At 40.4% G+C, this 25,859-nt stretch overlaps 1 protein-coding gene across 1 annotated transcript; it reads left to right on the top strand.

The window, feature by feature from the left end:
• Window positions 1–376: 376 nt before the first annotated feature.
• On the top strand, window positions 377–25,859 carry si:dkey-199f5.8 (beta-1,4-galactosyltransferase 3). Its single transcript, XM_039805593.1, has 7 exons — window positions 377–695; window positions 14,030–15,331; window positions 20,177–20,412; window positions 21,684–21,871; window positions 21,987–22,109; window positions 22,379–22,483; window positions 22,736–25,859. The coding sequence occupies exons 2-7, from the start codon at window positions 15,058–15,060 to the stop codon at window positions 23,013–23,015; spliced, it is 1,206 nt and encodes a 401-aa protein (XP_039661527.1). The 5' UTR covers window positions 377–695; window positions 14,030–15,057; the 3' UTR covers window positions 23,016–25,859.

Here is a 25,859-nt window from a genome sequence, read left to right as displayed (position 1 = left end):
GCTTAACTATTCAATAACCTCGGCCTTTTGCAATTTCATTCACATCTGAGTTGTTTTCACAGTGTTGTTCATGTATTTAATAGCCTCAGCATTTTTCACGTGAGCTGTTTTTGAAAAATAGATACAGGCCAAACATTACCCACTAATGTTACCTCAAACAGGGTAGACTGTTACTCAACAGGACTGATTAAAGGCTGTGGGAAAGAGAATAGTCTTTAAGTTAGTTTTTAAAATGGCATCACAGTTGGGTGATAGCGGAGCTGATTCCAGCAGTGGGCAGCATAATGGATAAAGCGGTTTCACCACACTTGGATTGAACTCAAGGCACTACTGACTGACCAGTCCCTGCTGATCCAAGAGATCTATTCCCGGATCTTGCTTTGACAATATTCTAATTTCCGTTTTTTTTAAAGATTTTTGATTGATTTTGTTACAGCTTTAATGTTACCATTGGGATTTAAATGTTTGCGTTAAGAACGAAAAGCGAAAGTGGGGCTTTTTATAATGTAGTTTGGAGGTTCCAGTGAAGGGGAGGGGAAATCTGCTCATTTGCTATTGGAACGTTACCACACGTCACTGAGACCACACAGCATCAACTTCAAAACATATCGGAAATACGGAGGAGTGGGGGGGAGTACTGTCGACGGCTAACAGCTAGCTACTTCACCAGCCAAGGGATAAAAACAGCTCGTCTGGTAAGAATAACACTGTTAAATATATCGCTAAAAGAAACCGAAAAAGCACCGTATGTGTGGCTGCTTGCTAGCTAGCCGGCCAGCCGGCCAGCCAGCCAGCCAGCTAACCAACGACCGCAGCGGCTAGCTCGGCATGGTTTGGCTCGTCTTCCCCGACACAGCTGGCGAGGATCAGTCGTAGTTGGAGTTTGGTTGGAGCAGTTTTCCTCTGCTGAGTTTACAGGATTAACTATGTTTTAAAAGCGTGATTGTTTTGGGTAAACATGTCCCACGTCACTCACACAACAGTTGAAGGATTCAACTTAAAACTAGCTAAGACCCGTAACGTTAACGGTAACGTTAGTTACACTTTACAGAACGCTTAAACGGGTTTAACAGAAACAATAGATGACACAAGTTTAATCCGTTTTTTATTTGAAAATGTGCGTTATTAGTTGGCTAATCAAGTAGTTACACAGCCAACATTGACAAAGGTAATGTTTGTTAATGCCAGCTCAATTTACGCCCCCGTTACTCCCCTAAAATGTCTGCAGAACTTTTAGCTAGTTAACTAACCCCTTTGAAGTTTGCTTGCCTCTCAAGTTAACCCGTTCTCAATAATACATCCATGAGTTAACCCAGCTAGTTTCTATGTAACTGTCTGCTACACGCATAATGACGACACAATCAAGTTTTGTAATAACTTAATGACAACTGGAATCGGCAAACAACTCCGTTTATTAATAGCTAACTAACGTTACGTTATGAGTTGGCTAACTCTGGTGCGGCCACTGTTAAGATATTAAGGGGTGTTGAAATTCTCATTGATTGCGCCATTTAATGCTACTTTTGTCGCGTAAGTCGCTTGACTTACAGTTAAAACAAGTTTTATAGCCTCTATTCTTTCCTTGTACTTCCATGTATACCCTCCTCAGTAGAACAAAAGGCAGCCCCCTCCCCCTCTAGACTGTCAGATTGATTGAGTCAATACTTGAGGAATGAGAGGACCAATGCAGAAGGCAGAAAGGACTACTTTTTTATTTTCCACAAGCAGATTGAGTACCTTAATAGCTTCGATGTAAAAGCAAATATGTTGGCCCATTTCTAAGTTTACGTTTAACACAAAGTTAGCTGTATGTGCATTTAACTATGTACAGTCTCCCCTTATAACATTTGTACTTATCCTTATCCTCTGTTACTTAATTGTAGGCAAAACATGAAAGGTTCCCCTCTGCACTATCCACTGGCAGTTATTGTAACATCAAGGCTTGTTGTGATAATATAATCCTGTGACAGGGACATCAACAATGGTTTTATTTATTTAAATAATGATAGTTTTTTCAATTATTATCTTACACATGACATGTTTTTTAATCCTCAGTAACCAAAAAAGAACAAACTACTCCATTTGATATCGCTTTTGTTCTTTGTTATTTCTGCTTTGGATATACCCGTGGAACCCGTTTAAGTGGGCTAAATGTTACAGGACCTGTGATGTCAACTCTTCTTTGTTGTGTAACTTGTTGCTCCAGTTTTGTTGTGGTTTTTCTGTCCACATGGGGGTTTCTTTATCTCCATGGTGGCCATTGCTAAGTTTGCAACCCACTGCAAGTTACTGTGATTGGATAAGTGGCTATCCCTGGTGGGTTGGGTATAGCTGGAGGTGAACACTACACTATGGAAACACTATATGCAAGCAAAGGCAGAGAGATAAGAAGAAAAAGTGGGAGGAAGCAGGAGGATGATGTGTTTCTTTCCCTCCCTCTCCTCAGCAGTCTGTCCCAGCAGAGTCAAACTCAAGGGAACAGCCATAGAGACATGTACCAGCTGCACCCGTGATGAATGGCCAGGGCTCAGGATGGGTTGCCATGACAAGAACGCTGGCACGCGTTGTTATGCAGACACCGCTTTTCTCGGGGCATGTTGCACATTATTTCATTGCCTGGTTTTGCTCGGTTGTTGCTTGATAGAAAAGGCCTGCTTGCGTATACAGAATCTGAATAACATTTTTACCTTGAGTCTGCTGTATTATTATTATTATTATTATTATTATTGTTAAAGGTGATTTATTATATAGCATTTTCAGGTTCATACTTGTATTTGCACTAGAACATGTTTACATGCTTTAATGTTAGAAAAAATACTTTATTTTTCTCATTCTGCCCACGGCTGCATACACCTGTATTCACCCTGAATACGTCTGAGACGCTCTGTTGATGCACCTGTCTCTTTTAAGCCCCCCTCCTGAAAAAGCCCAGTCTGCTCTGATTGGTCAGTTGTCCGCATCTTGCTTCTGTTGTTGTTGTCTCTGTACAGTCACTGTCTGGCTTCAACGGAGGATACAGCAGGACTTTGCACCGTGAAAAACACCAATAAAGGCTTATAAACCAAATATGACACAACCGGGCACATTTCTGTGACCCGAAATTGGGGTAAAATTAACAATATTGGCACCCAAGATTACACGTTTCCCTGGGGTTAGCACGCAGCTACTATAGTTAGCAGTGCACAGTAATAGAATATAGCAGCTTCTGAAGCAAATACTACCCAACCGGACATGTTTCAACAATAATGTGACTCAAAATTGGGTCAAATTAACAACATTGGGAGTCAAGATGACATCTTTCACTACTGTTAGCTTGTAGCTACATGCGACTAGGGATGCAACGATTATAGATTTTGTTGGTACGATTATAGTCTGAAAAATAATCAAGGTTTCACGATTATCACGATTATTATGCATTAATTAAATTAATTAAGTCACTGCTAATGTATGAAATTACATGAACACTCTAGATTTTAATGTTATTTATTGCTGCCTTTTGAAACAGAAATAACACAGTAGCAGTTTTGAATGTTTTGAAAATGATTATATGATCAATCATCAACCTTCTTATTTAAATTGATCTGAAAAGATTAGAGACTAGAGGTGAATCAGTCACACGACAAACAAAGTTGGCAACAACAGTGCTGTCCTTAGAAAGAAGTTGGGCCTTTTTGGGCTACAAATGGCCCTGCTAGCTGGTGTGTCTAAAAGTTGGAGGAGCTGCTAGACAAGATGCACCTGTCACAGGGAGATGTGCAGCATGTTGCCAAGGAATAAATGTGATGGAGAGATCTCTTTGCAGCCTTATCTCCCACAGGGGATGAAGAGGAGTAAGTAAGTAATGTTAAGTGGTGACGTCAGTGACCTGTTTGAGCTGTTGTGGAGTTTTCCCTGGTACGAACGTAACGCTATCGTCAGCTCGCTCACTGTAAATGCAAATGTCGGCTTCTGACTCGTAAGCTGTTATCTGTAACGTTACCGTTAACATTAAACAGGCCAACCTTAGGTAACGTAAACAAACGCTTAACAACAAGGTTAACAAACAAAGTCGCTAGCAAGCTTACCAACTTGGGTTGAATTCCCCGTTGCAGCTGCAGCTGTCCTGAGGTCAGGGGCTGGCTCTGCTCTGTGTTTTCCTGGTGTTGGCTAACTTTATGTAACGTTAAAAAATGGCAGCAGTAAGTTATCCCACCACGGGGAGCCGTTGTACATCACTTTTGTCAGTCAATACTCGCGGTGACCGGACTGGCGTCTGATGTGCCGTGTGTGCGCGAACGTTTATGTTGTCAAGAAGGTTTAATAAGAACTGCACACACTGCTACACATAACTTGCAGTCAGTTAACACTCAGTGTAGCGCAGCCTTTACGATTAATGAACCGTGATATTTTAAAGCGCGGTTAATAGTGCGGTTAACCGCTGCATCCCTACATGCGACAACGTTAACACCGCAGTAGCTTAAAAAAAACGCACTACAGTCCTGCCTTCCTGGAGCAGATGACCAATCACAGAAGGCTGGAGTGACACCGAGCCGAGAGTAGAAAAAACGGTTGAACCCAGGGCATTTAAAACAGTAGGAAATCTGAGTGTTTTAGTGCACGGGGATGTCTCTGAAATACGTTAACCTCATTATTTAAAGCTCTGGCCACGTTAAACATGAAAATCTGACGTAACATTATAGATATGACAGAAAGTACGGAAAAGCACAATAGTTCACCTTTAAGATTTGGTTTGTGTCTTTGCAGCCTAGTAAAGAAAAAGGATGCTGTTGTGTAAGAACCGTTAGCAGTCTGCTTACCACATCTGTCCAGATCAGTTTAACTCCTGTGTGTGGTATTGAATAGCAGTTCCTAACCCTGTACTTGGGAAGCTTCCACTCACAGAGCCTCAATATCATTTTTGTGGAATGACATAGACCAGTTATCCAGCTGTTTTGAATTAGGAATGTTAATGATTAAATATTGAACCATTAACATTGAGAATTTTGACCGATTAATACTATCAGTTAAACAGTTAAAACAATATTATAAAAATAAAAAGTTATATTAACGTTTTGCATGATAAAAGAAAAATAGATCATTCAATCTATTTGCTAACTTTGCACTAGCAAGTTGCGTCTAAAGCCCGAGACACACCAAGCCGATAATCAGCCATTGGACAGTCTGGCGAGGTCGGTGACTCGAGTCTGTTCGGTGTGTCCCGTACCCGTCGTCAGTCTGCGGGGCTGTCGGCCTTCATTTTGGCCGACCTGACAGGTTCAGTCGGAGACAGGGCAGTCGGGACTCACCCGGAAATGACAAGCGGGATGAGCGTGACAGAGTCTCTCAAAATCTGACGAAAATCTTTTAAACTGACCTTTGTCGATCCGAAATGAAGACAGATTCAGGAACTGCATGGCCTATTTCTCACTTAAAATGTTTTCAGAAACATGTTTCAGTGAACTATTTTAGTACAATATGAGATCGTATTCTGAACAAGCCGCCATGACAGTCTGGCTTTGAATTTCCGGAGAAAACAAACCCATGTGACTCATTCGTCCTATCAGTTGCCGGTTTTCATTTCTTGGGCAACAATACAGCGTAGCGCTGCCGGCTGCTATGGAGACGTATTACGTTTCTCAAGTCGGTGTCCGAGGCGTCCGAGGCAGTTTTTTGGACCTCAGGGACCCGACTGATCATTCCGACTGGCTTTTCTGTCGACGGTCGGCCGTCTGGTTGGTGTGTCTCGGCTATTAAGCTGCTCTTTTAATTCTGCTCGTGGCTCTCCACTGGACAGCGCTCATAACGGAGAGCTATGTGACACATGCCACTTTATCGACGAGGACTGGCCGGATTTAATCGGCTGTCCTTCACACGGAGTATGCCAGGCAGACACACGGCTGACAACCTTGCAGGTGAATGCGGTGGAGACAGGCTCAGAGACGTACATGCCGTGGACCCCTGTGGACTTGTGTTCCAGGAAATTGGCTGCATGTGTCCACGACAATGCACGGAACATCAAGACTCACTGCTCAGCTGTCCACAAAATGCAGAAAGTATGTCAGAGCCTCCCAGACGTGTGAACTGGGAATCAGTTGCCTGCTTGTCAGTTAATGGTTAATGATCAGTCAACAAAGTTCGGCTATTGGTCAGAAAATAATTTAAATGTTTCCCCAATGGTGGAGCTCAATCAGTGCTTTAAAAAAAAAAAAGATTTCATCATATGGAATTTAACCCTGTAGTCTAGAGGTAGGCTCCGGTCTGGATTCCTTATCTCAGTTATTAAAGATGAGGAAATGATAACATGGATCAATCATTAATTACTTAATGTTTCATGGCTGAGTGAAAGGAGACACAATTGATAAAGCAAGTTTGCTGGAATTTCTGTGCACATTTCTAATGGCAGAGTGCGTGCGTGCCTCAGTCGCGGGGGGAACTGAGCAGCAGCCCCGCCCGCTGCAGAGAGCCGACAGGGTTGAAACCGCAGCAGCTTTCAGCGACTTTAGAGTGAACGTTACAGCGTACATTGATGTTAGAATGTATACAGGTTGACAGGACGGTCTGAAAGGTTTTTGCACGGTCTTTGGCTGTTCGTTTTGTTGGTAAATGTGAGATGTTCGAGTCACGCACGTCTCGTCTTCATATCAGAAACAAGGAAATTAATTTTGGATCGTATGTGTGTTACGTCAACCCGCTCTCACTCCCGCTTGGTCAGTGGCTCTCAGAGTACGCCTCAGAGTCACATACTGATGCAAAGTTTGGCACGTGGGACTGCTGGGATTGGTTGAAGTCGCGGAAAACTCTGGTTGTTGGTCAAATTTGCGGAAAAGTTGCGGTAATTGGTCAAAATTGCGAGTCGCACCAAATTCACGGTGATTGGTTGAATTTGCGTGAATTGTTGGGATCGCAACATCTTGATATCCTGGAGGGACTGAGCAATGCATGTGCAGAACAGACAATAGGAACACTCTTTTTTTTTTCTCTCAATATCATGAAAGGTTGTTATGGAGTTTTTTAATAACATACTTTGTGCATCACATTATCCTGCTCATGTCCTCTATGCTTGCGGTCCCTGATCTCCTCTTTCCTCACTACGAATACAACACTATAGCCAAGAAAATGACCTCGCTAACATTAAAACTCCTCTCTAACAAGAAGAAGAAACATAATGCCAAGTAAATGGCTCAATTCCCAAACTAGAATTAGATTAAAACTTAGCCATGTCTGTGAATCATTAGGCCTACATGTGCTACATGGTTCATTGAGATTTTAAGTAATTAGAAAGCAATGCAGACTTGGAAGTGGATAAGGCTCAAGAAGTATTTTATGTTTCATACAAAAACTTTACAAATGGTGAAATACAGCTACTCAAGCAGTTTTCTCCTAAATTATAGGTTCCTTTGGTCTTGGAAATCTCAATGGCAATTCAGTCTAATCAAGCTACAGTTCCTTTCCTTCCTGATTAGTGTTTTAACCCATTTTCACCTCTGCTCTTTCTGCTCTCTTTATGCAGACCACAGATCTGGAAATTATTCTAGTTGACCACATATTTCTCTTTCATTCATCAAACTAATTTTCCTGTTAGTTCTTTTTCTCTGGTAGCAGACGTGTACACATCAATGAAATCAGTTGCAGTTATGTAAGTCTAAGCCCAGCATACTGTATATGCAACAGTATCAATGTTTACAAATCTTATAGCGTGGGTGGTGTAGAAATGTGAAAAGAAATTTCATTATTCTGCACGACTAACTTTTAACATAACTATACTTAATTTACAATAGCATGTTAACAAATGCACTGTAATTGTGGACATTTATTTTAAAAGGGCACCTGTTTTCCTGCCACGCAATCTTCTTATCCCTATTTACCACTGGGCGCGACTGCGCTGCGGCCCCCGTGAGCAATCGTAGCCATTCAAGTCAGTGATTGATATTCCACCAGCCGCACCACGGCACGTCCCAGAAGTGTGCGTGAAGCGGCTCTCCGCTCCGCTAAAGACACGCGGCAGGTCTATTTTCATGCGGGCCTTTTGGACAGCCGGGCAGGAAGTGAAACAACGAGAGTATCCAGTCGATTTACCAAAAGACCTCCCAATATCGTATATGTCTCCTTTACAACACCGAGGACAATGAGAGATTCATCTTGGAGGTGGAAAAACATGACGGACATCACAGGGTAACGCCAGAAAAGAGAAGGCATGGAGTTTAACTGTAGGAGAGCTTGGAAGGTAGATACTAGTTTAATAAACACGTGATTGTTTTGTAAAATACTTGTAGAGCCAATATAATCGAGCAAGTCGGGCAGGCAAGATGCTCAGCTTCTGAGACGCTCCCGGTGTGGTATGGCGCATGGTGGAGGACGGAGAACAAAACCGGAACGCAGCACAGACGTGCCCAGTGGAAAATCGGGGTTGCTGTTGAAAGAGACCCAGGGGACTGTACATTTAAGTACTCATTTTGACTGTCCTTTTTCATGGCAGCTCTTTTGGTATTTTATTGGTAGATGTGTATAAATGTTTGTTTTGTCCTGCTATGGATCTGTTTTCCAAAGTTCGGTATAAGATTTTAGGAGAGACGAATAACAGGTCCTCATAGCATGCAGGAGTCTAATTCTCAAAGCTTAAAGTGAATCTTTGTGCAAAAAAAGTGGCATTTCATGGACTTTCCCCACACTAACAGTAGTAGGGGTTTAGCAGATTTAACACAAAGGTCACACATTTAAGGCTGGAAAGAACTCGCTCATCCTCAATAGGCTGGCACATATAGAACTGATGACACACTCAGGCAGATGTGAAAGCTTCATCCTCCTATATGCTTTAATGAGGTGAAGAGGTTAAGGCCCTTACCAGAGACATCAGTCTAGTCCAGGTTTTGTGGCAAGCTTTTCTTTCCTCTATTTATTTGTACTTTGTAAAAACAACAACAACAATTGGAGCAGAAGTGTTGATCATTTCCCTTATCTTGCAGGCACTGTCTCATGCCTCTGAAGACTTCAGAAATCAATAGCCAATACTTAATGGCTTTTGTTTCCGTTAGCTGCCGTAACACTTGAAATGAGTTGCTGCCAATTTTTAATAGTAAAATAGCATTGTATTCAAGCATGGATGGGCCACATCTCAAACCAGCTGCGCCTGGAACGTAATGCTCAGATAGCAACTGTAAAATAACCCATGACAAGTAATAAATGACTGTTGCTGTTAAAAATATGATTTGTGCATAAATGCTGCTGAACAGCTCTGGTTCAGGAAATGGGGTGCCTTAACAGTTGGACAATGAAGAAGAGTGGTTTTATGTGTTAGTGCCAAGAGACTCCGTAGGAATGTCTGGTTAGGTAAACCCCTTGTATGGTTACCCCCCACTGTGACTTGGTTTGGCTGCTCGTTTATCTCCCTCTGGGGCTGATAAGGCCGTCAATGGGCTGTGCATGAGTGCTGTGCTGTCCCTTTACGATTTGAACCGCAGCGCATGAGCTAATAAGTCCCTAGATGATCTAAATATAACTCCTATCCCCTTTTTATTTTCATGTTGGCTTTTCACTCAAACCCCCATGCTAGCCCTCTCGGCTCCTCTGGCAGTCACTCGTGTGTGCAAGCATCCATGTGGACAAACTATATGTATGCAATATTAATGCCCTATGGGCAGAAAAGAAAAGGTCCCATTTGACGGCAGTTATGTGCCATCACTCTTTAAAGCACACATTGCACAGCGAGGTAAAAAGAAAATAAGAGAAGAGCGGGGTGCTGGGAACAAGACCATGAAAGGCTCTCTTTGGTGTGCTGAAGTATGTTATGTCATGCCAAACCTGCCTCTTTTTAAATTCTGAATGCAAAAAGGAAGGATATCTGTGCAGGAGAGACAATGAAGTCAAAAGAACATAGTGTAACCAGACTTTTGGCGACACTCCATCTCCCCCTTCAGCTCCTCTTCGTTTGCTTTGTCCCTCTCTCTCTTTGGTTCACTCCTCAGTCTTTTAGCTAACAGAAGGATTCGTTTACATCTAGTCACTGGATCTCTTTTATATGCGTGTTAAGTCAGTGCCTGAGCTTTGTTGAAGAAGGTGCCTGCTGCCAACTTCTCTTACAATATGGCCCCCAAGCAATATAGCAAACCAGACTCAATCCTTTCTCCCCTTTTTATAAAGACATACATTAGGGCTGTGCAATTAATCAAAATGTAATCGTGATTATGATTTCGGCTCCCAATGATTACAAAAACTGAATAATCGAGATTAACAATGGTTTAGCTCATTAAGTTTTGCAAGTAAACAATTATTTTCTCTAAAAAAAAAGTTTAAATAGGAAAAGTATTAAGGCAAATTTCACAGTTGTAGGTAGCGTGTTTGTTTTTTACTGTTGATTTCTTTAACTTTTTCCACTGTGTTTTTTAAAGTTCAATAATTGCAGCATCTTTCCAGAAGTCAACGAGTAATCATGTTAAATTATCGTGATTTTAATATTGACTGAAATAATCGTGCAGTGCTCGACAGTAAGTGTTGCCCGGTTGCCGTTGGCAACCATATTGAGTCAGTTGGCAACCAGTTTGTGGCCTCTGGTTGCCCTCTTTGGCAACCACCTGTTCAATATTTGTGTTTTTCGTAATATATCAAAACAAATCAAAACTAGCAACGTGGATTTCGGTGCCTCACTGCGGTGCCACGAAATGTCTGCGCTGCTCTCTGATGCTCCGAAACAGACGTTAGAGGCTACAGAAGCATTGCTGTAAACACTAATAACACGTTTTACACTTGGCAGCAGGTAACATTAGCTAGTAGCTGGATTAAACACAGTTAAAATGCTGATGATGTAGTGTGACTGTATTTCACTGTAGAGGATTCCAACAGCGGGACGTACAACCACGGATGTATTCAGAGAACCGCTATGAGCTAAAAGACACAAACTAGTGTTGTGGAAGTTTTCCTTTGCAGCAGGGGTAAAGTTTTGAAAGTTATTAAAGTGAAACAAATATGACAGTCGAAGACTAAACAAAGTTGTTTTTTTGTATTTTATTAGCTATATTTGCAAATATAGGAGTAATACTGTTTCACAAAAAGCACATCAGCTCATCAGTTTGGAAAAGTTTCTTCAGTGAGTGAACAAACTGCGCTTATATGCACAACAGGAAAAGGGGAGTGATAATCGCACATGTTCTTGGTCTAAACATAACTTTGCATTTCTTACAGGCAACTTTAGACGATAAAGATAATGCTAAAGCTCAAGAGACATCATGGAGCCACTTCGTTCTTTCCCCCTCTGCCCTACTTTCACCCTGACGTCACATGCCCCGTACATCTCAACTGGCAAGGGAGGACTGAATCTGCAGAGAGAGATAATTTACTGTGACCTTGTACCTTTTATGGGTTCAAACAAAAGGCCGTACGCATTCGTCTCCAGACTCGGTGGCTCCCTAGTTTAGCAGAATCAAAATCAACATGTGGGAATGAGATAAATTCCCTTTCAGTATTGTGGGGAAAACTAAAACAGAAATAAAACATAAAAAGTAAAATAATCATGCTTAAATGTAATTTTTGCCATTACACTAGCACTGGTATCTGCTGCTGTCGGAAAAACTAAACGGACGGGACTCAATGTTGCGTTTCATTAAAACTGGTCGTGGTGCATTCAAAGTTATTGTAAAATACCCTTTTCTCATCTGTTTTTCTCTTTTAACATAAATTTACTGATGAAAGAAGTAATTATTGTTCAAATGTATTATTACATTTTTAATAATCCGTTAAACCCCTTTTGTGTGCTGATCCGAAAATTTATCCGATCTGTGACTCAAAACCGCAATCTTATCCGTGAGTTCTGTTATCCATTTCACCCCTATTTGAGAGGAATGGGAAATTGTATTGCAAGCCATTATCTCATTGTTTCATTATTAAAATGTGTGGTATAGTTACATGAGAAATCAATTGCATCAAATATAGGCAGTTTAAAACATGGCAACCGTATTGTCAATTTGGGCAACCATAAGCCGATGCCTGGTTTGCCAAGCCGGTAACCACTTACAAAAAATTTGCGTTTGAGCGTCCTGATTATATTTTTTCCCATAATCGAGCAGCCCTAACATACGTATATTTCATTACAGATAAATGCGACTCTGGAATAAGGGAGAATAGGAAGGATTGTCAGAAAGTTTTAATTCAGTCCCTGCGGGTTTTCAAAATGCGTGATTCTTAGGCATGTAGCAGCTCAAACTTGCACTCCACAATTGATCTTATCAGCCATGTTTTGTCTTTTTTTTCTTTTTTTTGACCTGAGAGATGTAATCATTTATACTTATCTAGTGAGTTTGAAATACCATGAACCAGTTAGTAAGTCTATGTCATGTTTTCCAGGTCCCTGCTTTTTTTTTGTTCTCGATCAGATCTCGGAGTAGTGGAGTTGAACTTCCATGCTGTGGGATTAAGTCTTTATGGCATGATCTTTATAAACCATATCCATAATCTATGGGGTTAATATAATGTAGAGGCCAGGCAAAGTGAGAGGGGTCAATCTCCCATCTGCTCACAGTTCCACATGCAGATGAAAACCATCTGCAGCAGCAAGCCGAAGCTTTCCTCTTCTTTTTGATCCATATATCCCTTCAGAGAAAAACCTTTTATTATCCTTGAACTGAAAATCCTCGCTGATCTGTCAAAGCAAAATACAGAAATACATAGACACTACAGTTCAGTGAGCATGAGTTTGTCAGATGTAATCAGTATATCAAGTAGGCCATGTGTTTCAGTCGTAGTTTTCACAATTTAAGGTTTATTTCCCTCTTCACTGAGGGAAAAGGAATGTGATGACGCTCCCAGACTCAGCTTTTCACCAGAGTCCAATTTAGTTTCCATATGATTTTATTTTTTTTTTTATAAAACCGCATTGCAGTCGTAGTCTTAAAAACTAGATATGAAATATAGAAGGAAAAGTATTTTATTGTTTGTCATAAGATCAAGAGTGGCAATGGAAATGAATCACTTGCAATGCCACATTAAGGGTAGGCAGTCATCCTCCCACCATCTCTTGTCGGAGCACGCAGTCTTTTTTTTCTTCAATATTTCGTCTTAAGTGTCACTTTTTCCCTGTCTCTCCCTTAACAAGCTGTGTGTAATGAACCTGTTTTGACTGAAGACTACTGCAAACTAATGCATTGTTTTCCCCTGTGTATTTAGCAAGACATGCTCTAAGGGCTGAAGATGTCAACCCCATACTAATGATTCAGTGGGAATGAACCTAACTGGCATTAAAACCGTGCACTCTAGTCTTATATATCACACATTAGCCAAAAAAAAAAAAAAAGCCATGCGAGGGAAACAAGCCTTCTTTCACCCCAGATATGGTATTGGGCTTTATGATTTCGACATTCGCTGTTAAATTAAAGTGCATTTGGGAGACATTGGCACCTTTTTTAATTCGGTCTAACAACTTTTAACAAATCTTGACTTTTGGGAATGAAGTCTAAGCTGTAGAATAATTTATGGTGTTATGTATTGGTGAGAGGCTGGAAGCTACCAATAGCTATTTTTATCTATTCACGTCTCTCTCATTCTCCACCAGTCTCGTAGCATTGAGTGGGATTAGGATTAGTGGTCTGAGTCTGGCTTCTTTAACAAGCACTAATTGATTTGTGAATGAGGATGTGTTGGACACTGCAGCGGACAGCATAAGAGCAGGGTTGGGGGTTATGCAAGGTCTGCAAACACCACATTGCAGCAGCCTGCAGCAGTAGGGCCATTGAGTTTGTTGGCTCTAGAACTAGGAAGTTTCATCCACACGGCAGTGCACGGCTTCCCGTCTGCCATCCGCTTTGGGCTGCAGGCCTGTCTTTGGGGAGGCATCTGCACCGGAGCCCATGCTGGGCCTGATTAATCAAGGCTATCCAACTGTGCTGTTGAGTGTCCATGTAAACAAACACAGTCCATTTGTTGGGCCTGTGTTGCACAGTCAGTCATTGTTTGTGTGGGAAAAGCATTCTGCTGTAAGCACAAAATTGCTGATGTCAACGGTTTGAACCAAAGGGCGTCGGTCAATGTAATGGTTCCTCCTCCTCTTCTGTGTCTTGTCTTTCAGAGCTGTGCTGGAGTATCTGATCCAGTTCCTGTCCATCCAGTGAGCCTAATGGCTGTCGGCCCAGGCAGCTGCTTGAGGTGTCTCGGAGCTGGGGATTGCATCATTATACAACAATAGCAATTGGAATCAAAGTTCACCCTCCTATTCCTCCATCGCTTCCCCCATTCCTTTTTCTCTCAGCCTGACTTTCGACACACACAACCCACTGACCACTCCTCCCACGCTAGTCATGGTCCACTCCCCCTGTTTCTCCAGCCAGTCAGGAAGTGAGTCGATGGAAGCTGTGTAATCCTCTGTAAAGTATAGGGCCTATACGGCTGCATATGCTCCCTTTTGTCATGGCGGCCGTTGTTGTTGTGGAGGCCTCTCTCAGGAGAGCACATGAGGGAGAACAGAAGGCAGCATAAAGCTCACAAAGGGAGGAAGAGTGAGCGAGCGAGTGAGAGAGAGAGGGACCCTGACGCTGCCATTTATTTGACTGGAGGAGAATGAGCTTCACTGGGCCACGGATGGACTTCAATGGGGGTCAAACTACATGATGTGGGACTGGCATTACCACCCATCGGCAATCACAAATTGGACCGACAGTCCACTTTGGAGATATTTGCCACATAGTGGCCTGCAGCAAGGAATGCAGTGAAATAGAGAAAAGTAGACAAGAACTTTTTTCTTGGTTTACAATATTTTTCTATTTTTCCTCTCCTTGGTCTTTTTCAATTGCAGCATACCAAAAGTGCCTTTTTGTGTTACTTTTTGTCTATTTTGTACGTATCTAGCACTATATTAATACTCGTTATTGCCGCATATTAGTGCTTGTTACCTAAATTACAGTAACTATCACATGTGTGTTGCTGGATTTTTAGAAAAGGTACGTAGTATATTTGACTTTGTGTGTGGGACACAACACCAGGCTCCATCAAATACATAGTTAACAGTCCTCACTTTTTAGAAGCTGAAAGTCAGGTTGCGCCAGAACGCGACTGTCTTCTCCAAACATTTTGTTGCTTTGACGACGCAGAGCTGTCGCCATGGTCAGTATCCAGTCCAAATGGCGCTACCTGTTCATGTTCCTGGGCATCCAGCTGGTGGTCATGGCGCTGCTGTCCCGAGAGGGATACCAGAAGAGGGTTTCCTACTTCATCCGCATCTTCCGCAAGCCTGACACCACTGGTTTGACAGGCCGCAACCACACAGCAGCAGGCATCGCTGGAGGGGATGTATATGCTAACCTCTCCCACCTATCCAAATCTTCTAGCCATGGAGATGGCATGCCCTACTGCCCGAAGACGTCCCCTCTTATAGGTGAGTGGTCTTGCCTGCTTCGGTTTCATTTTATCGTACCTGATTAGACTTTGTTACAGAATGTAGAACACACTCCCCTTCACACAAGTAAATCTCTGAATGATACATTGATTTATGTACAAACTTACCTGCCAATTTTCCATAATTAAATATAGTTGTTATTCATTATATATTGTCCCTTCACCAGGACCATATGAGTTACTGCTAGCAGCTGATGGGTCTCCTTGCAAATAAATTGCCCCTCTGTCAACTAACATGTCATAATTGAAAAGCAAATTTCACTGGATTTGGATTGAACAAATTTTTTGTTTATTTGAAAATTGGTGATGTTGGTGACTTCTCCACTTCTATAGTTGTGTTTTCCACAGTGTTTCCGCTAGAAAAAAAATTGGTTCCGGACCTGTAATGTTAATTTTATCGGTCAAATGGGAAAAGTTCCGGTCAAATTTCACTGATAAACCAGAGAACTGTACAGTAACAGTCGGCTTTATAGACAAAGAAAACTTTTGTATCTTACACTTTAGTCCACTACACGCTCCATCTCTTGTCTATGAGCATCTCTCTCTCTCTCTCTCTCTCGCTTGTTTTTTTTTTTTTTATATAAAAAAAATATAATAAAAATAAAAAAATTGTAAAAAAAAAAATAAAAAAAAAAAAAAAAAAAATAAATATTTTTTTTTTTTTTTATAAAAAAAAAAAAAAAAAAAAAAAAAAAAATAAAAAAAAAAAAAAAAAAAAAAAAAAAAAAAAAAAAAAAAAAAAAAAAAAAAAAAAAAAAAAAAAAAAAAGGGAAAAAAAAAAAAAAAAAAAAAAAAAAAAAAAAAAAAAAAAAATAGTTTAATAAAAGGATTGAAAAAAATAGTTAAAATATTTTTTTTTTTTTTTTATAAAAAAAAAAAAAAAAAAAAAAAAAAAAAAAAAAAAAAAAAAAATAGCAGGTTTGGAAACTTGAAAAAACAAACTTTCTTTGTTTACAGTGGATGTACAGTAAATTAGCTTTTATCGCTGATGAAAAATGAGGGAAAAACACCTCTCTAAAATTAGCTCTGAATGAAGTAAGGGCATTGTCTACCTTTTTTGTATTAATTCTTATCAAAAAAGAATTATAAGGTAATTCAGTTATTACCGAATATGATACCAGACCGCAGAAACTGAACAGAAACCCTCTGGAGTTTCGCTGAAACTGGTTTAGCAAGGGGACTGTGGCTTTTGCACTGACACAGATCGTGTGGATAAGCTGAATGTGACTTTACCGTCTGAATTAGTAGATGTCAGCATTGATTTAAAAAAATCCATAACGAAAAGAAGCAAGTTAAATAAAAATCCTGACAAACGGGGAAGGGTAACTATATTGGGGACCCATGCACGATATAACGAACACTGACAGACTCGGTAAGACAGCAGGCAAAAATACTGTACTGCCCATGTACATCAATGTAGACAATGATGTGGAGGCATATTAGCAACCACGAAGGGTAATTACAGTAGCAGCAGTTAAATTAAATGGTTGATGTTGTGGCCATAATTATCAGTGAAGATTATTAGTTGTGATGTCCCTTTTTTAATAGGGATGTGCAAAAAAATCGATTCACATTCAAATCGCGATTCAAGCTGTACAGATTCAAAATCGATTCATAGAATTCCAAAAATCGATTCTTTTTTTTTTTTTATTGTATGTCTACTGCAATCACATGGGAAAAGTAACTACATTTACATACTGTGAATAGTTTTTTTTAATCGAATAGTTTTTTAATCGAAAATCAATTTTTTAATTGAATCTTGAGCCTAAAAATCTATATTGAATTGAATCGTGACATTTTCTGAATCGTGCACCCCTACTTTTAAAATTTGGTGATTTTGAATATTTGTCAGATGGTTTTTAGGTTTGTTGTAAATCTGTCGGTCAAAATAGCAAATGGCTTGTTTTAAAAAAAATTCCTGCATCATTTTTTGCAGATCAATGCACAATCATAGTTAAAGCTGACAACACATGATCAGTGTTAAGACTGCTCTTTACTGCTTGAGCCATTGCTTCCATAAGGAGGAAAGCTTGCATTCCTTTACTTTAGCCGGACAGCCATTTGTTTTTGTTCATTTTAACAGAATGACAACGTGCAGTGACTTTATATTTAATTTATAGGTAACCTACGATCTCGACCTTGTACTGTAAATGGCAGTTTGCTAAAATAAAATCTTAACTCAAGGTCTACTTACTGGCTTTTTTTTCTCCAGAGCGTTCAATCTCGCTCTTCTTATCTCCATTTGCTCAAAGACAACAAAGCAAACTCCATCCCCTGATGAAGAAAAGTGCGATACGGTTGAAAGCTTTGGGGAGAAGGTAGTAAGTGGATCTTGTTATGTGTCCTGTATTTGTGATTTGTTACACATTACCTAGACAATCTGATCCTACATACGTTTTATTCAGAATGACTAGGATACGCTGTCGAAGCAGGCTTAGTTTTCTGTTTTCAAGGTTTTGCCCTCTGCCCTTTCATTCCCACATTACTGCCAGTTATTTGAAACTAAATGCTGATAACTACCTGGAGGTTCACAGAAACTGCTTTAACGAGGGAAGAATGTCTGGTATTTCCAAGCAGCAACCCCCGGTGCTAAAAAATGATCTTTAATCAAGTGGCCACTTGAGGCTGGTTCCAAAAGGTATTCAATCCCCATAGACCGCCGTGTTAAAATGCCCAACTTTACACCAGAATTAAACATGTTTAAAGCCTGGTACAAAACCTTGTTTTTGCTTTGAAGTTCTAAATAATTAAGGGTGTTCCGCTTTAAGTGACAAGTGCTGTTACAGGAGGTGAATGTAGCCTGTAAGCTTCATTCAGCCCGCCTCAGCTCCATCCACGCTCCACATCTTTGCACATTTTTGAATTAGCCGACTTCAGGCACTACCAAGATGCCGATGGCTGCGATGAGCTTCATTATGGCTCTTCAGGTTGGCATATCACAGACAAGTTTTTGGGGAGCAGTTTGGAATTCTTCCAAAAACAAAACTCAACTAGGGCTGCAACTAACAGTCATTTATATAATAATAATTTATTCTATAAAATGTCATTGAATTGTGAAACATTTTAATACCCCATGGTGACATCCTCAGATTGCTTGTTTGTACCACCAACACTCTAAACACAGATATTCAAATTTCAGTCTTACAGAGCTGACAGGGTATCTGCCGGTCTTGAAAATGTTCCTTTTAAACACAAATAGGCCTTAAAAGGTATAACAAGTCCTAAATTTTATTTACTGTAGTCATAAATATTTTTTCTCTTAGTAATGTAAGTTCTAAAATGTTTTTGTATCTGATTGTGGGCTTTTGGGATACACTTATAAACTAAAAGTGGGATTGTTGGGACAGTGGTTTGAGGCTGTTTAATAATTTTTTTAGTTTTAGTCAGCACCATTGTAAATGTGATTGTTCAATCGCCTTTCAATCATTATATTTCAGTGTTGATGTTGTTTCCCATATTCATTGTAATTGCCGTTCAGACCTAACAATAGTGCTGCCATTTTTATTTTGAATTTAGGACAGGGTATATGCCATCCATATTTAGGATTCCTAATTTGGGATTCCTAATTTGGGAAATCCTTAAATTAAGACGGTTCAATAATAGATAAAACAAATGTATCTAGATTTTTCCTAAATGCGGTTAGGAAACAAAAATCCTAAATATCATCCTGAACTGAGATAAGATAGGATTACTGATTTTTTTTTTTTTTTTTGAAGTTTCTGTAATGAGGCCCCCCTTTTCTACCATGTTTCTGTGTTTTAAGTGACAAATGGGAACAACAATTTTTTAAATTGGTCCAGTATTGAGCTAAAGCGCTGCAGCCGCGAAGTGGCTGCAATGGCGCAATGCGCACTGTCAGTGTAACGTTACTGAAAGTACTTGTTTTTGCCACTGCCACTGGGTTATATTGCCATCTGTTATATATACATATATACGAAATTGTGTTCTGAAATCAGGCAGCAACAGGTCCCACTCCTTACAACATAGGAATTCTTCCTCTGAGGACATAAAGTCTTGATAATATATGTTTTTTTTTTTTTTTTTTTGTATACCTGGAGTGGTAACGAAAATAATTACCCCCCGGGATTATTAAAGTATTTCTGATTCTGATTCTGGTAACCACACCCACACCAACAGCTACACCACCAGTCTCACGAGCTTCGCGGCAGCAGGTTCACCCTCCTCTACCTGCTGCCCCTCTGTCTTTCTCCTTGTCCACTCTTCAATTTGTAGTAGCTGTTCATCCGTATACTCTGGCACGGTTAAACATGGATGGCCATCGAATTCAAAGAACCCATCCAGCAACAAGTCACCTCGCAAGATTTCAGAACGAGACTTCTCTATCTCTCCGTATTGTTGTTAGACACTAATAATAACAATCTGAGTCTGTCAGTAGCAAAAACGAGCACTAGTGGACGTACATTGAGTGTGCAATTGCACCGTGCGATTACATTGCAGCCTGGTTTGCAGCTGCAGCGCTCTCACTTATTAGTGGAAGAATTAAAAAAATGTTTTTGTCTTCATTAGTCACTTAGACACAAAAACAACAAATAGGGTCCGGGTTGAAAAATACAGAAGTTTCCATTTCAATCTAACAAAGAGCAAGTCTCATAACTTGTTTTGTACATTTACAAACCCATCCAGCTCTGTGCCAGCGTCAGGATTTTCCTTTCCAGGAAGAAGTTCAGTTCAGCATATCGGGTCATTTTAAATGTCCCGTTCAAATCATAGCGTCTGTAACTATAACCAGATTATTTGCCTTCACTAGATTAAACGTATCTTGTTTCCTACTGGTAATGACAGCGGGCCATTTTACTGCTCACAGGTGGGCCGATACACGTCAGCTTTCCATCAGGGCTCACTCTAGCAGAGGTTCAGAGGAAAAATCCACTGGTGGTGCGCGGAGGACGCTACAGGCCGCCCGACTGTGAGGCGAGGCACCGAACAGCCATCATCATTCCCCACAGAAACAGAGAACACCACCTTAAGTTCCTGCTATACTACTTGCATCCTTTTCTGCAGCGACAACAGCTCAACTATGGAATTTACGTCATTCACCAGGTGAAACACACGCAACCAGGTCATATTGGCTCTCATATGGGGCCTGATGGGATGGCGCATGAGGCCATGTGGCAAATGTCCCTGAATACTCCACATTTTAATTGTGAAGTTTTGTGAATAAAACCTGAATCTGCAGCATAACCAGTTAACATTTCTCTGAATGTAGTACAAAGTTTTCCTCTGAAAAGTTAGTCAGTGGGTTTGCTAATATTAAGTGCTTTGTGGGCCTTCTGTAAGTAATTTTGTAGTAGTTCTGGAGAAAGCTACAAGCAGCAATACCACAGGCCAAGCTATCAGGCCACTGTACTAGTACACTAAGGCAAGAGTCAAAGGGTGAATTTGGTTTTTTTGTTGTTATATATTTACAGCTATCATCTAGTTAATTTGGTCTGTTTGCACAGTGAAGGCTAGATCAGGGGTCACCAACAGGGTGCCCGCGGGCACCAGGTAGCCCCCAAGGACCACATGAGTAGCCCTCAGGCCTGTTCTAAAAATGAAAATTGAATATTGATATTATCTGTTTCCCACCTTGTTAAGTCATTGTTGATAATTATTGTGAGAAATCATTAACATGATCAGTGTCTTCACATAGATGAGCATCATTAATAATCATATATAACTAAAGGCAAACTGAGCACATTTGTTATTTCAGAAGAGTGTATCAAACTGGTAGCCCTTCGTATGACTCAGTACCCATGAAGTAGCTCTGTTTCAAAAAGGTTGGTGACCCCTGGGCTAGATGAAGAGTGCCCTCTAGTGTCTGTCACTGGATGTGCATGTTAGAGGATGAGAATGCTCAAGTGGCTTAGAGGGTTTTAATCTCCTTAGCTGCTTGTAACAATTTGTTCATTTGTACTTACTCCTCAGCAGTTTATCTCTTACACCTCTTGAGCTGGATTTGTTATATGGTGGAATTTGTCTTATCTCTGCTCGGAGAATACCTCAAAATAAGTCCAGTAGGTTGATGAAGCATTCGATCCTGTGCTGCGTTTTGTTAGTATGAATCGAGGAATTCATATCTGAAGATGAGGCCTGAAAAATGTGACCACAATATTAACATTGTGGTAGAGATGAGCAGTATATCTAGGCTATATTTATCATTCACTGGTAAATCTTATATCATGGGATTTCTTTATATTGTGAATCCTACTCACTTTTTTTTTTATGTATTTAAACTATACAGAAAATGTCAGTTTTAGCCGTTACCATATAAAAAACTTACATTGTAACACTGCCTGCTCTGACATTAAGTGTCTGTGTTTTCTCGGCAGGCGGGAAACTACACTTTCAACAGGGCCAAGCTGATGAATGTGGGTTTCCGGGAGGCCATGAAGGAGGAAGACTGGGACTGTCTCTTCTTCCACGATGTGGACCTCATTCCGGAGGACGATCGCAACACATACGTCTGCGACTCCAACCCCAAGCACGCGGCCATCGCCATGGACAAGTTTGGCTACAAGTATGTCCTGTCTATTCTGTGAATGTCCATTGACTGGTTTGCTCTTCACAGATGGACCCATATGCACATTCTGTGTCCCACATTTATTTGGACTAAACACTTTAATGCTCTCCAGGCTTCCGTACAAGATGTACTTTGGAGGAGTGTCAGCTTTGACACCACTGCACTACCTTAAGATGAACGGCTTTCCCAACAACTACTGGGGCTGGGGTGGAGAGGACGACGATATTGGAGTCAGGTGAGAATAATTCAGGCCAAATGGGAGGTTGCCCTGTGATTTTTACAGCATCCGTAGCCAGTCGGACATTTACGTCCTCAGTTTTCAAGTTCTGCTTAAATAATGTCTGCACTCTGATTAATGTGATCTAGACTAAATACTAAACACTAACCAATAAATCTCTACCCCAAGACCAATGTTTTGGTTAATGTCCCATTGAATCACATAAGGTGATGTGTGTGACTTAGCTGGACTTGGTAAAAGACTGATATTTGTTTCTCGTCTCTCAGAGTGTCTCTGGGGGGGATGTATATCACTCGTCCATCCCTGAAGGTCGGCCGTTACAAGATGATTAAACATAAGTTGGACAAAGGCAATGATGTGAACCCAAAAAGGTATGGTAAAAACGATGCATTTGGTTTCATGTGGAAAGTCTGAAGCAGCAGATCTGAATTTAGTTTGCACGCAGACTCAAAAAATCTGAAATGTGTTGAGGTTAAGGAGGACAAACTCTGCAATGCTTGATCATAAGCAGAAACGGCAGAAAAAATACTCTTTGCTATGTTATTGTTTTTACCGTACAGTAAAATGCAAAGATACGCAGGCTTTATTATTCACACGGCTCTGTCTTTGCTCTTCATTTAAAGGTTCAACATGCTGGCCAAGACGCGTCAGACCTGGAAGTTGGATGGGATGAACACAGCTGAATATGAGACAATCTCGCGGCAATACATGCCCCTCTACACCAACATCACTGTCAACATCGGCACTGAGGCCGGCCTACATCCACATCCACCTCCACCAACACCACATGCCAAAGCTGCAGTCAAAGCACCTGTCGAAGTCCCAGCAAAAGGCTCAGCCAAACCCCCTGCCAAACTCAAAGAGAGCCACTCAGAGAAAAAGTCTACCCTAAGAGACCGCTAATCATGTTTCACTCTTCCATAACTTCAATGGGTTAATCCCATTCGTAAATGCTGTAGGATGGTGGTTTTCCTCCTCGATCGCCTGGAATTTTCTGCCCATTTTAAGCTTTTTCTGCAGTTCGTGGAGGAATTAGTTTGTGCAACATCGTACTGCCTGCGGACAGTGGGGCACGCCTTTGGGTGATGAAAACACCTGATTTGTTGAAAATGAAAACAATTGACCTGGATTTCTCAACTGTGAGGTGATGGCTCTCCACCTTCCGGTTACATCACTAATTATTCTTCTTCCAAGGGAGCCACAGTGAAGAGTGAAGGGTAAAAGTTGGACTCTATGAGTTTATATATCTACAGCGCTGTCGGCGCTGGTTAAACCTTGTGATGCCTTAGAAGCTTGTTCTTTTTTTGTCTTTTCACTTATTCCTTACATTATTTAGAATATTGAGTTTAATAGAGCGGTAGCTGCAATTTCCAGCAGTCACACTAATTTTTTTCCATCTCAGCGCCAATGAATTCATGAGTGAAGGAGACTGCTCCCTGTTTCCAGTTGAGCGTGTGAAGCTGCTACAATGAGTAATGAATGAAAGAACTCGACAGATTTGTGTATCACTCACAACAGCGCAAATATCCGATATGTCTGCTAATGTCTGGGGTCAGAGATGCTGATCTATATCTGTTTGGTACAGTATGTGTATCAAAAGATAGACTTAATCTTTCTAATGTTTTCAGTTATGGATGCTGTACACATAATTTATGTTCAGTGGAATTACCCGAGTGAATGAGAGTAAAATGAAAACATTTTAGTTCTGTACGCCAAGACCAGGGTACAGTTCTTCTATGTGGCATTAGTGTGTTCAGTTCAGCCTTTAAAGCTTCAGCATATCCGATATTTACTTTTGATATCAACTTTCCTTTTTGGGTGTTTTTGCCTTTATCAAAGAGAGCAGGTCTTGGTGATGGTTATCAGTCTTCTGCCTTCAGATGAACTTTATATTCATATCAAAATGGAGTCTGTCTTGCTTAACATTTCTTCATATGTATGTAACACTTGTATAACACTTTAAATGCAGTCAATCTTTATTATGTATCTTTTGCCCATCTCCTGTCCTTAATCTATACATATTGTTGAGAAATGAACTAGAAAAAGCATTTGCTCTGCACAAAAGTAAAAAAAAAAGTCACTTCTGCAACATCATGTCTAGAAGTAGAGATTAGTAAATGCTTTTTTCCAGCTCACGGTACTGTAGCCAGATTTAACCATGTAGACAAACGGTAGCTTGAGCCCGAAGCACAACATGACAAATCTCCGTGATTGCAGTTGATGGGCAATATAAGTTGTTTTGCTGTTATCACAAAAGAACATTTAGCATGTATTTAATTTTTTTTTTTCTTCAGTTCAATTGAAGGATTATGTCTTTTGTTTGTGTTTTTGAAAAATATTCTGTGCCATTTTCATCCGATTTGATCATTTAAAAATCTACAAAATCATGTCTAAATGCATCGTCAAGTTGACATATAGATGGTGTGAGGCTTCAACCCAACACCGGCAGTGTGTCATTTTGTGAAATTTGACTGAAATCTGAGATATGTTCCCTTTAGCAATGTTATGCAATTTATAGACTATATATAACGCATAAAACAGTTTGTCACTTGGTGTAATCTTCAATATTGACCCAGTTTCTCCACCATGTGACTCTGAAAGTCAGTTCTTTAACAAGTCATCATGCATAGACCTCTGCCATTTCCTTTCCACTTGTGCCCGTATACTGCATGTCGACTCTGTGCCCTCCTCTTCACTTCTCTCCACTCTTGACAGATTTGATTGTAAACACGAGAAAAAAGAACCGGCCTCTTCCTCCAGTGAGAGTGAGAGTGGCTGTACTGGCAGGTGAACAGGCTAAAACCAAAGACAACTGCATGGAAAGCTGTGATGATGGATAAAACATAGTGCGTGTGTGTACAGTATACTTCTTATGTCGTGATTTCGGTAACACTTAGCATCTTTTAGTTCTGGGTTCAAAGAATCTCAAACCAACATGTATTCAGATTTCCCAAAATTTACAAACCACAGATGAAGAAAACTTGAGGGAATGAGAATAGTTCATGATGATCGAGTAATTTCTTTTTATTTTTTTTCAAACTCTGTACTGTAAACATTTTTTATCTTTGTGTCATTGTGGTAATCGTCTGCTGAAATGGACGAGACGAGCTCTGAGAGTGGTTGCCTGTGATTTTCATAAATAGACGACTATATACTGTATTATCCTTTTATGTGAATACATGTTCAACTCCTATGGCCTTAGCAACACACAATACTAGTATTTCAACACTTGGTCACTAATACGATAGCATCTTTATATCAAGGCTAAATATGCATGGCAACTGACCCATTAGTGAGGGAATGTACTGGGCATAATGTGGAGATGATACATATCAGTGCTTATGTAGAAAATATGAAGCATGCTGTGTTGTGAACTGGAAACTGTCTTTTGTGACTGTAAATGCAAGTTTCCATCTGCTCTGTTGTCACTAAATCCCAAGAGTAGAGCATTTTTTAACAAAATGGTACAAAGGAAGCTTATATTCCTAAAGTCACAGCGTACAGTCTCTGTCATTTACTCTTTACACTTGACCCGATGTTTTGGGTTTTTTATTTGAAGCTACTTAATGTTTGATTTGACTCCGTTCTGATGTAGATAAGCTCAGCAGCAATAGAAAGCAGCCTTCACAGGGTAGTACTGAAGCAACCGAGGGCAATGTGACTTTGTGGGTTATTTCTGCTCTCTTTATGAGTTCTGCACAGTCCAGAGTGGCCTTAAATTCATTAATAAAGTGATTATTGAAATGA

This window comes from Perca fluviatilis, chromosome 7 (assembly GCF_010015445.1).
Source record: "Perca fluviatilis chromosome 7, GENO_Pfluv_1.0, whole genome shotgun sequence".
In the NCBI taxonomy this organism is placed as follows: domain Eukaryota; kingdom Metazoa; phylum Chordata; class Actinopteri; order Perciformes; family Percidae; genus Perca; species Perca fluviatilis.
Note: the sequence above shows the minus strand (reverse complement) of the source record. Positions and strands in the feature narration are given on the sequence as shown.

What these genes read in the sequence shown, in the direction of transcription:
- si:dkey-199f5.8 (XM_039805593.1), top strand. Translation starts at nt 15,058, where the DNA reads ATGGTCAGTATCCAGTCCAAATGGCGCTACCTGTTCATGTTCCTGGGC. An exon ending in GAAGACGTCCCCTCTTATAG is followed by an intron (nt 15,332 to 20,176) that starts GTGAGTGGTCTT and finishes TACTGCTCACAG; the next exon opens with GTGGGCCGATACACGTCAGC. An exon ending in ATGGACAAGTTTGGCTACAA is followed by an intron (nt 21,872 to 21,986) that starts GTATGTCCTGTC and finishes AATGCTCTCCAG; the next exon opens with GCTTCCGTACAAGATGTACT.